The sequence below is a fragment of the Mastigoproctus giganteus genome, chromosome 11 (assembly GCF_048544385.1).
Source record: "Mastigoproctus giganteus isolate SK-2022 chromosome 11, ASM4854438v1, whole genome shotgun sequence".
Classification (NCBI taxonomy): Eukaryota; Metazoa; Arthropoda; class Arachnida; order Uropygi; family Thelyphonidae; genus Mastigoproctus; species Mastigoproctus giganteus.
Window position 1 is genome coordinate 122,620,905 of NC_143585.1, and position 16,059 is coordinate 122,636,963.

Below are 16,059 nucleotides of genomic sequence, written 5' to 3' on the forward strand. Positions count from 1 at the left end.
TTGGACTCAGGAGAGGTTCCCACGGATTGGCGATGTGCAAATGTATCCCCAATTCACAAAGGGGGATTGAAGGGTGACATGAGTAATTACAGACCAGTTAGTTTAACTTCTGTTCCGGGTAAAATAATGGAGTCACTGGTTAAAGATGCATTGCAGGATCATCTAGACAAGACTGCAGCAATAATTCAGACACAGCATGGGTTTGTTAAGGGAAAGTCTTGTCTGACAAATTTGATAGGATATTATGATGTGGTTACAAAGGAACTGGATGCAAAAAATAATTTTGATATCATATATTCGGATTTCAGGAAAGTTTTTGACACTGTTGCACATTGAAGACTATTGTACAAATTAGAGCAGAATGGTATTAAGAGTAAGTTGCTACAATGGATAAAAGGATGGTTAAGTGGGAGAAGACAGAGGGTGGTAATCAATGGGTGCTGCTCTTCTTGGACTAATGTTATTAGTGGAGTCCCACAGGGTTCGGTGTTAGGTCCACTGTTGTTTTGTATATTTATCAATGATATTGATGAAGGTATATCAGGCTTAATGTCGAAGTTTGCAGATACAAAGGTTGGCAGGGTTGTTAATGACAGTAATGGCAGTGTGCTACTGCAACAGGATCTAGATAATTTGGGCAGATGGGCTAAGAAGTGGCAACTGAAGTTTAACCTTGACAAATGCAAAGTACTGCATATGGGTAGAAGTAACCCCAGAGAAACATACCAACTGTGTGGTACTACACTTAAGGTGGTAGAAAATGAAAAAGACCTGGGAGTAATTGTGCAGTCAAATATGAAGTTTTCTGAGCAATGCAGACAGGCTGCCAGGGCAGGTCATGGGGTTTTGTCAATGATATATAGGAATTTTGCTAGCAGGGTAAAGGAGGTGATTATCCCTCTGTATAAGGCAATGGTCAGGCCACGCCTTGAGTACTGCATACAGGTCTGGAGGCCTCATTTTAGGAAGGATGTAGATTTACTTGAGCGTGTACAGAGAAGGGCAACAAGATTGGTGAGGGGAATGAAGGGATCCTCTTACCAAGAGAGGCTTAAGTTCTGCAAATTGCAGTGGCTGGAGACTAGGCACCTGCGCAGTGATCTGATTGAGGTGTATAAGGCCTTGAATGGGTTGAGCACGCTGAATTCTGATGGGATCCTTCCACTTGTTCAGATTACGAACCTAAGGGGGCATAAATTCAAATTAAGAAAAGACAGATGTAGATTAGATGTGCAGAAATTTGCCTTTAGCCAGTGGGTGGTTAATTGCTGGAACAAACTTCCATCTGTCGTTGTGGAAGTTGATAGGTTGAATAAATTTAAGGAGGAACTGGACAGGCATTTGGAGGGAATGGTGTGATTTTTTTTTTTTTTTGGCTGATGCTGCATAAGCTCATATACTTGCTTTCTTGCATCAAATGCCACTGCTACTACTATATGTGATAAGTCTTTAAATCCCTCAAGATTCCTAATAAACTCTCTCTATATGTGTCAACTCCTTAAAAGTTGTACTAGCATCATTCGGACTCTTCCCTTTACTTATTATTTGCTTCCTCTTGTGCAACCTCCACTTACCCAGCCTTACACATTCTAAGTTTCCAGTAGAATTCTTAATCCTGTCATTTGACATTGTGCCCTTATTCATAGTTTATATTCTGTTTTCAATGTGCAATCTACTACAAATTATTAAAGCTGTGTTTGTCTCTATTATAACATACAGTTCCAGTTCCAAGTCCAGTTCCCACTAATGTGTACAGTAGGCCAATTTTATGTATAGTTAAATAGTATTCATGAACTGTAGTTTCCCAAAAATAATCACACAATTCCTACATATATTAATGCAAGTCACAAACCAAGGGGCACCTAATCTTTATTGACTCCTAACCAATAAAACTAAGGGTAATATCATAATTATAAACTTTTTGGGTTGTAGTCACAGCATCTCTATCTGCTCCTGTTTGTACACTGCGATTATATGAAATATTTAAAATGGCCACCATAATATCATTCTATGAGCATCTGTAAGACACCACGAAAGAGGCTGAACTCTCTCGCTGTCCTCAGATAAATCTTCACCTCCTCTATGTACACTCCTGAGTACTATTGAGCCAACCTACCTTGAGATACAAGGGCCTTCTTCCTCTAAATCCAAATAGCCCTTAAACTTTATTCTGCACTAGTCTGAAATAATTACTAGTCTGTAAGTGAAAATTGTAATGCTATCCAATGGCTAAATGTAAGATGCCATAGAAGAAAATCTCCAGTAACTAGTTAGATACTCTTGCCTTCCTCCAGTAAGCCAGAGGCTCCTCTATCTGTATGTACACTTTACTATGCTCTAGGAGCAATCTACCTTAAGATACAACAGTTCTTTCCCCTCTAGATACAAACAGTGCTTAAACTTAGTTCTGCACTAGTCTTCAATACAGGTATGCAATTTCTCTTATTTTTGGAGATATTTTAAAAATGATTTGTACTGTATAATTTACTCAGGTGGCACCACATTACCCAGCCAAAATGGTTGCCTCTGCAGAATAGCAGTGACCTTGCAAAACTATGAAAATTTGTGTTCAGTTTCTTATCCAAGCTTAATATGTATGTTTTCTTTTACCACCCTCAAAAAACTATTAGAGTAACTGTTCAAGATCACAAAGTCTTATTACAGAAGTTAGATTCTGAGAAAGTCAGATTCAAGGTAAAGGTGTTTACCTTTACCTTGAATCTGATTTCCTATGCCTTCAACCCAGTCTATGTCTTTAGCACACTATAGCAGCCATAGCTTTAACCAAAGAAAATTTACTATCAACAAAGGTACTTATAATTTAAAAACAAAAGCACCCTCGAGTCTCAACATTTAATACTAGACTCACCATCTGCTCATTTATTCCTCCTATAACTTAATTCGTAATTTCTTAACTTTATAACCACTTTATTTTTACAAATCTCAGGAGCAGAAAATCTAACAGCAATATCCTAAATGTCCATCCACAGTAGATCAGTATTACAGTATGAAAAATTGCTATACCATCTAGACAAGACTGCAATAATAATTCAAACAGAGCATGGGTTTGTTAAGGGGAAATCTTGTCTGACCAATTTAATTGAATACTATGATGTGGTTACAAAGAACTGGATACAAAAAATAATTTTGATATCATATACTTGGATTTCAGGAAGCCTTTTGATACTGTTGCACATAGAAGACTACCGTACAATTTGGAACAGTAAGGCATTAAGGGCACGTTGCTACAATGGATAAAAGAATAGTCGAGTGGCAGAAGACAGAGTGGTAATCAATGAACCCTGCTCTTTGTGGACTAATGTTATTAGTGGGGTCCCCCCCATGGTTTGGTGTTGGGCCCATTGTTGTTTTGAATATTTATCAATTATATTGATTAAGTTTGCAGATATACAAAGGTTGGAAGGGTTGTTAATGACATTAAGTTACTGCAACAGGATCTAGAAAAGTTGGGTTGAGAAGTAGCAACTGAAGTTTCATTTTGAAAAATACAATGTACTGCATATGGGTAGCAGTAACCCAAGAGTAATGTACCAACTATGTGGTACTACACTCAGGGTAGTGGAGAATGAAAAAAGAACTGGGGATAATTGTGCAATCAAATATGAAGTTCACTGAGCAGTGCAGTCAGGCAGCCAGGACAGCTCATGGGATTTTGTCAATGATATATACAAATTTTGCTAGCAGGGATAAGGAGGTGATTATCCCTTTGTATAAGGCGATGGTCAGGTTACATCTTGAGTACTGCATACAGGTCTTGAGGCCTCATTTTAGGAATGATGTAGAGTTACTTGTAGAGTAAATTATTGATTGTAGAGTAAATCAGAGAGTTTTATAACGGGGAATTTTAATTTCCCAGATATTGACTGGAATTTGTGGGTTGGTCACTCAAACACTAGCAAGGCTTTTGGGGATTTATTGGATGATTGTTTTCTACATCAGCATATTCGGGAGGCAACTAGAGGGAGTAGTACTCTTGATCTGATTATCAGTAGTGATTCTTCGTGCATTAAGAATCTGCAGATAAAGGAACCACTAGGTGGCAGTGATCACAGTGTGCTTGTTTGTTAGTTTGTTTGTTATTTGGTTTTTAGGAGCATTACTAACTAAGGCCATATTGCTCCAGGAATATGCGGTGGTCATTCCATGACCTTTCCGCATCCTCCGTATTTGGTGGTGATGGGCTCGAACCCCGGTCTAATCAAGTAGTGTGTGCTATGCACTGCTGCTCCTTCCCACCTGGCTACGGAGGCGGCTTCACAGTGTGCTGAAGTGGGATTTACTCAAAGAGGTAACTACCATCAGGGGTAAAGGGAAGGGTTTCTGCTTTCGTAAAGGCAACTATGATGGTCTGAGACAGTATTTAAATTCTATACAGTGGGACCAACTGATGATGTTACCAATAGCAAATTCAAAATGGAAGCATTCAAAGAACTTATCTTGGAAGTTACTAGGCTTTACATACCAACTAAGAAATATTGTTCAAGGATTAGGCCTAAATGGAGGTCAGATGAACTAATGACACATATGGCAGAGAAGAAAAATGCATGGGATACATATAAATTAATGGGTGACATGGAAGCCTGTGATAGATATAAGCTGGTCAGTAACCAAGTCACAAAGGAGATTAGGCAGGCAAAGGCACATTATGAGAAATCCTTGGCAAAGGATGCAAAGAAAAACAGAAAAGAGTTCTTTACCTATGTAAACTCTAGAAGGAAAGGGATGAATCAGATTGGTCCACTGGATATTGATGGTTCAACAATTGATGATCCTGCTCACGTGGCTAACAAACTAAATGAGAATTTTGCATCTACATTCACACATGAGGAGTTATTCAGGAAGGGGAATGCCAGAGGTGAAGTAAACTTGGGCAGTGACCTAGATGATTTTGTAATAAGTGAGAGGAAAGTGGAGGAGAAATTGTTGAGGATAAACATAAAAAGGGTACCTGTGGTGGATGGGATCCATCCAGTTATATTAAAGGAGTCAGCAAAGGAAGTAAGCAAACCCTTAGCCATAATTGTGAGAGCTTCTTTGCACTCAGGGGAGGTACCCATAGTCTGGAGATGCACAAATGTGACCCTAATTCACAAAGGAGGATAAAAGTAATTATAGACCTGTGAGTTTAACATCTGTTCCAGGAAAATTAATGGAAGCACTGGTTAAAGAAGCACTGCAGGATCATCTAGACAAGACTTCAGTTATATCTTGGACACAGCATGGTTTTGTTAAGGGAAAGTCTTGCCTGACCAATTTAATTGGATACTATGATGCAGTCACAAAGAACTGGATGCAGGGAATAACTTTGATATTATATATTTAATCTTAAAAGGCTTTTGATACTGTTGCACATGGAAGACTGCTGCACAATTTGGAGCAGTGTGGCATTGGAGGCAAATTGCTGCTATGGATAAAGGGATGGTTGAGTGGGAGAAGACAGAGTGGAAATCAATGGACACTGCTCATCGTGGACGAATGTTATTAGTGAAGTCCCTCAGGGTTCAGTGTTGGGTCCATCATTGTTTTCTGTATTTATAAATGATATTGATGATGGTATATCAAGCTTAATGTGCAAGTTTGCAGATGATACAAAGATTGGCAGGGTTGTTAAGGACACTACTGACACTATGCTGCTGCAACAGGATCTGGAAATGTTGAGTAGATGGGCTGAGAGGTGGCAAATGAAGTTTAACATTGACAAATGTAAAGTACTACATATGGGAAACAGTAACGTATCAACAATGTGGTACTACACCGACAGTGGTAGAGAATGAAAAGGACCTGGGGGTAATTGTGCAGGCAGATATGAAGTTCTCTGAGCAGTGCAGATGGGCTGCAAGAGTAGCTCATGGTGTCTTGTCAATGATATACAGGAATTTTTCTAGCAGGGATAAGGAGGTGATTATTCCCTTGTATAAGGCAATGGTCAGGCCACACCTTGAGTACTGTATACAGGTCTGGAGGCCTCATTTCAAGAAGGACGTAGAGCTGCTGGAATGAGTACAGAGAAGGGCAACAAGATTAGTGAATGGAACAAAGGGTTGCTCTTACGAAGAAAGAGCTTAAGTTTTGCAAATTACAGTGTTTGGAGACTAGGCACTGGCGAGGTGATCTGATAAAGGTGCATAAAGCCTTGAATGGTTTGAGCATGCTCAACGCCAATGGGATTCTTCCTCTTGTTCAGAATAATCACCTGAGAAGGCATAAATTCAAATCGAGGAAAGACAGATGTAGTATAGATGTGTGGAAATTTGCCTTTAGCCAGTGGGTAGTTGGCTGGTGGAACAGACTTCCATCCCTTTTTGTAGAAGTTCATAGCCTAAATAAATTTAAGGCTCAGCTGGACAGGTATTTCGAATAAATGGAGGGGTGAAATGGGAGTGGTTTTTTTTTTTTTTTTTTTTTTGGCTGATGCTGCATAAGCTTGCTTTCTTGCATCATATGCATCTACTAATGCTAATGCTGCTAGAAAAAGTACAGACAAGGGCAAAAGATTGTTAAGGGCAACAAAGGGGTGCTTTTACCAAGAAAGGCTAAGTTCTGCAAATTGCAGCAGTGTCTGGAGAATAGGCATCTGCCAGGTGATCTGATTGAGGTGTATAAAGCCCTGAATGTACTCAGCAGGCTCAATGCTGATGGGATTCTTCCTCTTGCTCAGATTTCAAACTTGAGGGGGCATAAAAATGAAATCGAGGAAAGACAGTTATCAAACAGATGTGAGGAAATTTGCCTTTAGCCAGCAGGTAGTTGATTGTTGGAACAAACTTCCATCTGTCATTATGGTAGTTAATAGCCTAAATGAATTCAAGGTAGAACTAGACAAACATTTGGAATGAATGGATGGGTGAAATGGGACGGTTTTTTTTTTTTTTTTTTTTTTTTGGCTGATGCTGTATAAGCTTGCTTTCTTGCATCATATGCCTCTGCTAATGCTAAATTGTTAATATATTATTATATTTTTCTCATTAGGGTTTCTTGGACTATTTTTAGATCCTGTGTTTACTGGCAAGCAGCAATCAATAACAGATAGCGTTGGTTGATTATTATTTGGATGTATCGAATGGTGCTAGCCCTTGATGATGCACCATTATCGTTTTACTAATAATTAGCAATAACTTTATTAATTAGTGTGGCTTTTTTCAGGGGTTTCTCCTGGTCTCAGGGGACTTGTACTCCTTCCTTGCAGTATAATTAACCAGTCTATTTTCTGAGCATTAATAAGAAACATGCCAAGGCTGTTCTCGTCCCGTCATTCAAATGCTTCTCTGGTCGCACTCACCTGTATCGTATTTTTATAATATTCATACTAGAAAAACTAGATTTATATAAGGTATTAACAGATCTGCAGTTACCTGGAGGATACTGTTCATCGAATTCGCCGCTGCTCCACCAATATCTCTGCAAGATATCTGTCGAATATTGGTGCCAGAATCGCTATTCTGAGTTATTATATTCACTACAGACTGGTGAATAACTGCTAGGTATATCTTTTCAGGTGAGTGATAATACACACTCAAATTATTATTCAGGGCAGATGCACTTGACTTCAATAGAACTGCACTCGTTTTTTGATACATAACGACTACAACGAGATAAAGCTTTTCCTCACAAATTTACTACCGTACCTCAGACCTCTCTACTACACAAATGCAATCCATAACACGCCTCACACACAGAGGTACAGAGTAGTAACATACATGTTTTTTGAAACGCCACCTTTAGTAAAAAGGGGGGAAAAAAGAAAAAAAAAACAGCTATGGACAAATGGAGGCACTGGTTAAAGAAGCACTGCAGGATCATCTGGACAAGAATTCAGTTATAGCTCAGACACAGCATGGTTTTGTTAAGGGCAGGTCTTGTCTGACCAATTTGATTGGCTACTATGATGTAGTCACAAAAGAACTGGATGCAGGGAATAACTTTGATATTATATATTTGGATCTTAGAAAGGCTTTTGATACTGTTGCACATGGAAGACTGCTGCACAAATTGGAGAAGTGTGGCATTGGAGGCAAATTGCTGCTATGGATAAAGGGATGGTTGAGTGGCAGAAGACAGAGAGTGGTAATCAATGGACACTGCTCAACGTGGACTAATGTTATTAGTGGAGTTCCTCAGGGTTCAGTGTTGGGTCCATTGTTGTTTTCTGTATTTATTGATGATGGTGTATCAGGCTTAATGTCCAAGTTTGCAGACGATACCAAGGTTGGCAGGGTTGTTAAGGACACTACTGATACTATGCTGCTGCAACAGGATCTGGAAAGGTTGAGCAGATGGGCTGAGAGGTGGCAAATGAAGTTTAACATTGACAAATGTAAAGTACTACATATGGGAAACAGTAACCCCAGATCAACGTATCAACTCTGTGGTACTACGCTGACAGTGGTAGAGAATGAAAAGGACCTGGGGGTAATTGTGCAGGCAGATATGAAGTTCTCTGAGCAGTGCAGACGAGCTGCAAGAGTAGCTCATGGTGTCTTGTCAATGATATACAGGAATTTTTCTAGCAGGGACAGGGATGTGATTATTCCCTTGTATAAGGCATTGGTCAGGCCACACCTTGAGTACTGTATACAGGTCTGGAGGCCTCATTTAAAGAAGGATGTAGAGCTGCTGGAACGAGTACAGAGAAGGGCAACAAGATTAGTGAATGGAACAAAGGGTTGCTCTTACGAAGAAAGGCTTAAGTTTTGCAAATTACAGAGCCTGGAGACTAGGCATCGGCGAGGTGATCTGATAGAGGTGTATAAGGCTTTGAATGGCTTGAGCATGCTCAATGCCGATGGGATTCTTCCTCTTGCTCAGAATAATCACCTGAGAGGGCATAAATTCAAATTGAGGAAGGACGGATGTCGGATAGATGTGCGGAAATTTGCCTTTAGCCAGCGGGCAGTTGGTTTGTGGAATAGACTCCCATCGCTTGTTGTTGAAGTTGATAGCCTAAACAAATTTAAGGCTCAGCTGGACAGGTATTTCGAACGAACGGAGGGGTGAAATGGGAGTAGTGGTTGTTTTTTTTTTTTTTTTGGCTGATGCTGCATAAGCTTGCTTTCTTGCATCAAATGCCTCTACTAATGCTAATGCTAATGCTAATACACCGATGAGCCAAAACATTATGACCAGCGAGTCGTTAAGCAAATCGAAGCAACTGCAGGTGAACGTTTTATACAGTGTCCCGGCACGTGTTCGGCCCGGGACACGGTATAAAATACACCTGATACTGAGCTCCAAGGGGTTCACATCTGATGAGTATGGGCTTGGCAAATCCAGGGTACTGAGCTGGATGTCATCATTCTTCTCTCTCCCTCTCTCTCAGGGTAACTCGGGAATTTTTTTTTTTTTTTGGCTGGTGCAGCATAGGCCTCAGGCTTCCTTGCACCGTATGGCTAATAATAATAATAATAATAACAATAATAATAATAACAATAATGGCAGTAGCGTATTGGATTAAGGTCGGTTGAGGCCCCGGGCGCAGAAGAAAATATTGAACCCCTTAAAAAAAGAGAGAGACAGGGAAAATAAAAATACATGTTAACCATTTTTTTAAATAAATAAAAAATATTATGTTCTATTAATGTTTTATTTTCAATAAAATTTGAATATAATATATGTATAATATAATTAATAATAGCATAATAATAATTACAAAGTTTTGAACTAATAGTTGAACATATTAGTTCAACTAATTTGCTGGGGTTTTGCGTGGGCCCTTCAGAAGTCGGGCCCAGGGCGCGCGCCCGGTGCGCCCGCAGTTAAATCCACCTCTGAATAATGGATTTCCTCGACCTCCAGAGATTTCCTCGACCGGCAGTAACACCAGACATTAAAATCACCCTGTGTACTTGGTAGCAGTGCCCGTCGCGGAGTGGAATCCCCCAATCAGGGAGAAATAATATAAGAGCAACAATAATAATAATAATAATAATAATAATAATAATAATATTAATAATAATAATAATAATAATAATCAGTGTTACTCTTGTTCTTCAAATGGGAAAGGCAGCGGACTTAAGCGAGTTTGACAAAAGGCAAATTGTAATGGCCAGACAAGGGTCAGAGCATATCCAAAAAAACTATTATTTTGAGGACACCCAAATAATTAAATTCATTTACCGTGCTGTATGTCTATGTCTGTTAATTACGTGTGTTCTATGGTCTATTTGTCTGTTTTGCTGGACGAAAAACCCCAGTTTATAGGGGGAAAATCTTGCTATCTATGCCTGAAACCCACTAACTCAGCCACGGAGTGAAAAAAGCCCATTAAAGTTCCTCGTGTCATCGACGGGATTCGAACCCGGGCATTTTCCACCCGGGGTGGGGAGTACGGTGACGATACGACTGTGCTACCGCGCAGACTGGTCAGAGCATATCTGAAACGGCACGGCTGGTGGGATGCTCACGGTCAGCCGTGGTTTCGATGCTCAAGGTGAGCGAAGGCTCTCCCGGATGGTAAGTGGCAACAGAAGGGCGACTGTGGCGAAACTCGCCGGTAATTGGAATGCTGGTGATGGGAGTAATGTGTCACAACACACAATGCATCGAACCCTGCTGAAAATGGGGCTCTGTAGCTACAGGGCGCTTCGAGTGCCCATGCTAACCACGGTTCACCGGCAACAGCGCCTATAATGGGCACGCCAGCATCGAAACTGGACTTTGAGTGATTGGAAGGTCGTCTGGCCCGATGAATCATGTTTTATATTGCACCATGTGGACCTGAAAGAATTTAAATTCACACGTGAAGAAATCTCACAAGAGATCACTTTCCGATTTAAAATTAGCTCCAAGTCAAAGAATACTTCGAATTGGGTGTTTGACTTTACCCCACGTATTTTTTCGGCTATCTCTACTTTAGACAGGTTTTTATTGAGTGGACCTCTCACCGATTTAAGCCGTTCACTGTTGTGACGAAGTGCTATTGTTGTCTTGCTTTCGGACACACTTCAAGTACGTGTAAACAAGAAAGACCTTCTTGTGGACATTGTAGCAAATTAGGCCATATCTTTGCTGAGTGCCCCAGCAAGGATCAACCGCCTGTCTGCATTAATTGCAAGAGGCACAAACATGATGCTAATCATTCGGTCAGAGATATCAACTGTCCTGAATACATAAAGGCTGAAGACACAGTAAGGCAACGAACAATTCCCTTTTAATATCACAGTCTTATCGAGTTCAAGCGCTTCCCAATCAAATATTTCGACTGTAAACTTAAAATTTCTGCAAGCCAATGCTCACCATTCACGCACCGTGGCAGATGAGCTACGTCGTGTATCTGAGGAGGAACTCATTGACATTCTCATTCTTCAAGAACCATATCATAGAAAAGGACGAATTGTCGGATATCCTTGCCCTTCTCGGATTTTACAACCGACTCATACAGATCCTAAGGTAGCCATCGTAATATTTAATAAAAATGTTGACGTTTTACTCTTGTCCTGTTTAACATCACAGTATGCTATATGCTATTTGCATTCAAGTCTTGAGTCCTAATCACTCGACTTATGTTATCTCAATGTATTGCCCCCCGTCATCTGCCTTGACTCCTCACTTACTCTATATCGATTCCGTATTCAGTTTATTAGGCCCTATTCCTCTGCTAATTTTACTCGACTCAAACTCCAAGTCTACATTGTGGCATAGTTCTTTCAAAGATGCGCGGGGATTACTGCTTGAGGATACCATCTTCTCCCATCAGCTTACCGTCTTGAATCAACCAAACCAGCCATGTACCTTTTCTAATTCCCTGGGTGAATCAAACATAGACATCTCTCTGGCTACAGCCCGTATTGCTCCTTATATTACTGACTGGCACGTAGAAACTGACCTAATGTCTGCCGGGAGCAACTATTGATGATGTCACCAACAGACTGTCAGATTTTAAAGGGGGTAAAGAAAATATTATTATTCATGTGGGGACAAACGATATTAAACGTACACGATCTGACGATTTGTTGGAAAAATACAGGACCATGCTGAGGAAATGTCGCGAGCTAGGCCATAATGTCTATGTGTCTGCAATTCTGCCCAGACACGATAGGAGGGATTATATGTTAAGAGCCTTGTGGATTAACCCAAGACTTGAAGGAATCTGCAAGGCTTTAGGGGGTAAATTTCTATCAGCATGGCCCACACTTGTAGGTAGAAGGAATTTGTTTTGTAGAGACGGGATACACTTAAACAAAGGTGGTGCAAAAGTTTTTGCCAGTATTATTGAGGATACCTTAAAGGCTCAGGGAAACTGCTAGTTAGGGGGGGATGTGGGTAATACTGACACGCATTTATCTGATAATATTGGTAAATGTAACTCTTGCACATACCTTAAGAGTTCTTATCTGTTACCCCAACTGGACGTATTATCTAGATGTTCTGGGGGCAAAGACGTTTCACGTGAGCAGGTAGCTAATATCAGGGAAGAGAGCCTAAAAAACTTCAAGGGTTGTGTTAGGGTTGTTAAATATACAAGAACAGTAAATCTTAATTGTTTATACAGTAACGTTAGAAGTGTCGTCAATAAAATGAGCGAATTCGAACTGCTGGTTAAAACAAGTAACGCGGACATAATAGGGCTTACGGAGACGTGGTGCCACCCGGAAATTGGGGATGATGAGTTTCAGTACGGCTTGTATAATGTATTTAGGAAGGATAGAGTAGATAGAAGGGGTGGTGGGGTAATGGTTTTTATCAGAAGCAGCCTGAGTGCGACGATAGCTTTCCCAGATTCAGACATTTCACATGCTAGTATAGAGTCTGTATGGTGTGAGATAGTTGGAAACAAAGGTACAATGCGAGTAGGCGTAATCTACAGACCAGGTGATTGTGAAGACTATGACAAAAGCCTCTACATGCAAATGGAATGGGCAAGTAAGCGTCAATGCCTTATTATGGGTGATTTCAATTTGCCTCTAATTGATTGGAGTAAATGGGAAGGAAACTCGACATGGGGAACAAAATTTTTAAATCAACTAGATGACTGTTATTTGTATCAACATGTCAGGGAAAGTACTAGAGAAAAGAATATCCTAGACCTCATCATCACACATGAATCAGATGACATAACAGGGCTGACAGTAGAGGAACCAGTAGCAGGAAGTGATCACGGAGTTCTACGGTGGATGATGACGAGAGAGGTAGCAGAAGTAAAAGGCAAAGGAATGGGTTTTAATTTCAGAAAAGGAAATTACGATGCCTTAAGGTACTACATGGCCTCTATTAACTGGGTAGATATCGCGCAGAGAATGAATACAATTGAACTGTGGTACGCTTTTAAAACATTAATCACAGATGCCTTGAATGCGTATATACCATTAAAAAAATACTCCACGAGAAGGGTTCCAAGTTGGACGAATAGTGAAGTTGCCACATTACTTGAGCAGAAAAAGGTGGCATGGAAACGTTACAGAGCAATAAAAAGTACTGAAGCCTATAACAGCTACAAGGTGATGTGTAATAGAGCCACAGAAAAGGTTCGACAGGCAAAGGCAGTTTATGAGAAATCACTAGCAAACAGAGCAAAGAGGGGGGATAAAGAATTCTTCACATATATAAATGCCAAGAAGAGCAGGACAAACCAGATCGGACCTTTACGTAAGGGAAAGGGGATAGTAATAAATACACCAGCTGCCGTTGCAGATGAACTCAACAGTTATTTTGCATCGATATTTACACATGAAAAGCCTTTTGTGGCAATGGGAAATTGTGGGAGCGAAGTTAAAAAATATGTAATTAATGATATTGAAATTTCGCAAGATTATTTAATGAAAAAACTTTCAAGCCTACAGACTAGTAAGGCTCCTGGAGTTGATGGAATATACCCTATAATCTTGAGAGAGGCGGCAAGCGAGTGCATTGAACCACTGAGGCTGGTTATGCGAGCATCACTAGACTCTGGGGAGATTCCCTTGGATTGGAAAAGTGCAAATGTATCTCCCATACATAAGGGTGGCTCTAAAAGTGAAGTGGGAAATTATCGACCTGTCAGTCTGACTTCAGTAGTAGGGAAAATCATGGAGGCATTGATCAAGGGTGGAATTCAGGATCATTTGGATAGAATTGAAATTCTCAAGGATACTCAGCATGGTTTTGTAAAGGGAAAATCATGTTTAACAAATCTGGTTCGCTATTTCGAAAGGGTCACTCACGAGCTGGATTTAGGAAATAATTTCGACATTGTTTATTTAGATTTCAGCAAAGCTTTTGACTCAGTCCCACATGAGCGGTTGCTTTATAAGCTGGAACAGGTTGGAATCACTGGGAAAATCCTTAGATGGATAGAAGGATGGCTTCAGGGCAGGAGGCAGAGGGTTGTGATAAATGGCTATTCCTCAGATTGGGTTGATGTAAGAAGTGGGGTTCCCCAAGGATCAGTATTAGGACCACTGTTGTTTTTAATTTTCATAAACGACATTGATGAAGGGATAGAGGGCGTGATGTCTAAATTTGCAGATGATGTTAAAATTGGTAGGTTAATGATCACTGTCAAGCTGAGCTTCTTCAGAGAGACCTAGATAGACTTCAAGAATGGTCAGAAAAATGGCAGCTGTGCTTTAATCCAACAAAGTGTAAGGTATTACACCTGGGAAACAGTAATCCCAAAATAACTTATTCACTTGGTGGAGTTCAACTAAACCCAGTACTGGAGGAAAGGGACTTGGGTGTTACGATACGGTCAGACATGAAATTCTCTGAGCATTGTAAACAGGTTGCAAGGAAGGCCCATGGTGTCCTATCGATGATCTATCGAACTTTTGCAAGTAGAGATAGGGACGTGATAATCCCATTATATAAGGCCTATGTTAGACCACACTTGGAATACTGTGTTCAAGTATGGAGACCGCACCTAAAGAAAGACATCGAGCTTCTTGAAAGGGTGCAAAGAAGGGTAACTCGCCTGGTGAGATCGGCAAAAGGGCGTCCTTATGAAGAAAGACTTCGAATATGTGGGTTGCAGAGTTTGGAAACTAGACACCTTAGAGGAGATTTGATTGAGGTGTTTAAGGCTCTGAGAGGCATCAGTAAAATGAATGAGGACAAAATTTTCAAGATTATAAATGATGCTAGAACTAGGGGACATAAATTCAAGTTACGCGGGGAAATGTTTAGATTGGACTGCAGGAAGTTTTATTTTAGCCAGCGAGTTATAAATTACTGGAATAAGTTGCCTTCATGGGTGGTGGAGGCCGACAGTTTGGGGAAATTCAAAGGTCATCTGGATAGTACTTTCGGGTAAGGGAAGCGCATAGGATGATAGGATTAATTTCCTTTTTATTTAATTTTTAATTTCATTTTATTATTTTTATTTATTTATTAATTATTATTATTTATTTATTTAATTTTTGTTTTTATCATTGTTTTGTTCGGATTTTTTTTTTTTTTTTTTTTTGGCTGGTGCAGCATAAGCCATAGGCTTTCTTGCACCATACGGCCGTTACTAATACTAATACTAATACTAATACTAACGGCAAGTGACCATCGCTCCATCGTCTTCCTGCTGGGATCAACTCTTCCTCCTCAACAACCTCCTCGTAATCTCATACGTTACTCTCTTAGAAACATAAAATGGGAACGTTTTAATCGTTCCGTTCTCTCTCAACTGCCTGAAGACAACCTAGAAAATTTTAAATCTCTTACCACCAAACAACTAGCACTGCAGATTCCAAACATTATCATCACTGCAATTCAGAAATCTACGCATAAAAAGAAACTAAAAACTGACTGCACACCTTGGTGGAATAACGAACTATCCTCTACTCGGAAACTTGTACATAAAGCCAGAAGAAATTTTCAGCGTAAACGGCGTACTTGGCCTCAAGAAGAAGTCAACAGATTACATGAAGAATACAAAACTCTCAAAAGAAAATACGTAAAATTGATTTATGAAAGCAAATTGCAATCCTGGCACAATTTTGTCCGTACGTCTGGGAATAATAATCCTTGGGGCGTCATCTATAAAATTGCTAAAAATAAAATGATCTTGGGTGACATTTTTAACTCCATTACCTCCAACAGTATGGAAACTATTACACTAACAGACTCCATAAATGC

At 40.0% G+C, this 16,059-nt stretch overlaps 1 protein-coding gene across 2 annotated transcripts in view; it reads right to left on the bottom strand.

The window, feature by feature from the left end:
• LOC150078406 (WD repeat-containing protein 54-like) overlaps positions 1-7,652 on the bottom strand; it is a 125,953-nt gene extending 118,301 nt beyond the window's left edge. For both annotated transcript variants that reach the window (XM_090385024.1, XM_090385023.1), the window contains exon 1: positions 7,374-7,652. In XM_090385024.1, coding sequence (XP_090241150.1) covers positions 7,374-7,598 — 225 coding nt within the window. In that variant the 5' untranslated portion in view covers positions 7,599-7,652. The remainder of the gene's footprint in view (positions 1-7,373) is intronic.
• Between the last annotated feature and the right edge of the window lie 8,407 nt (positions 7,653-16,059).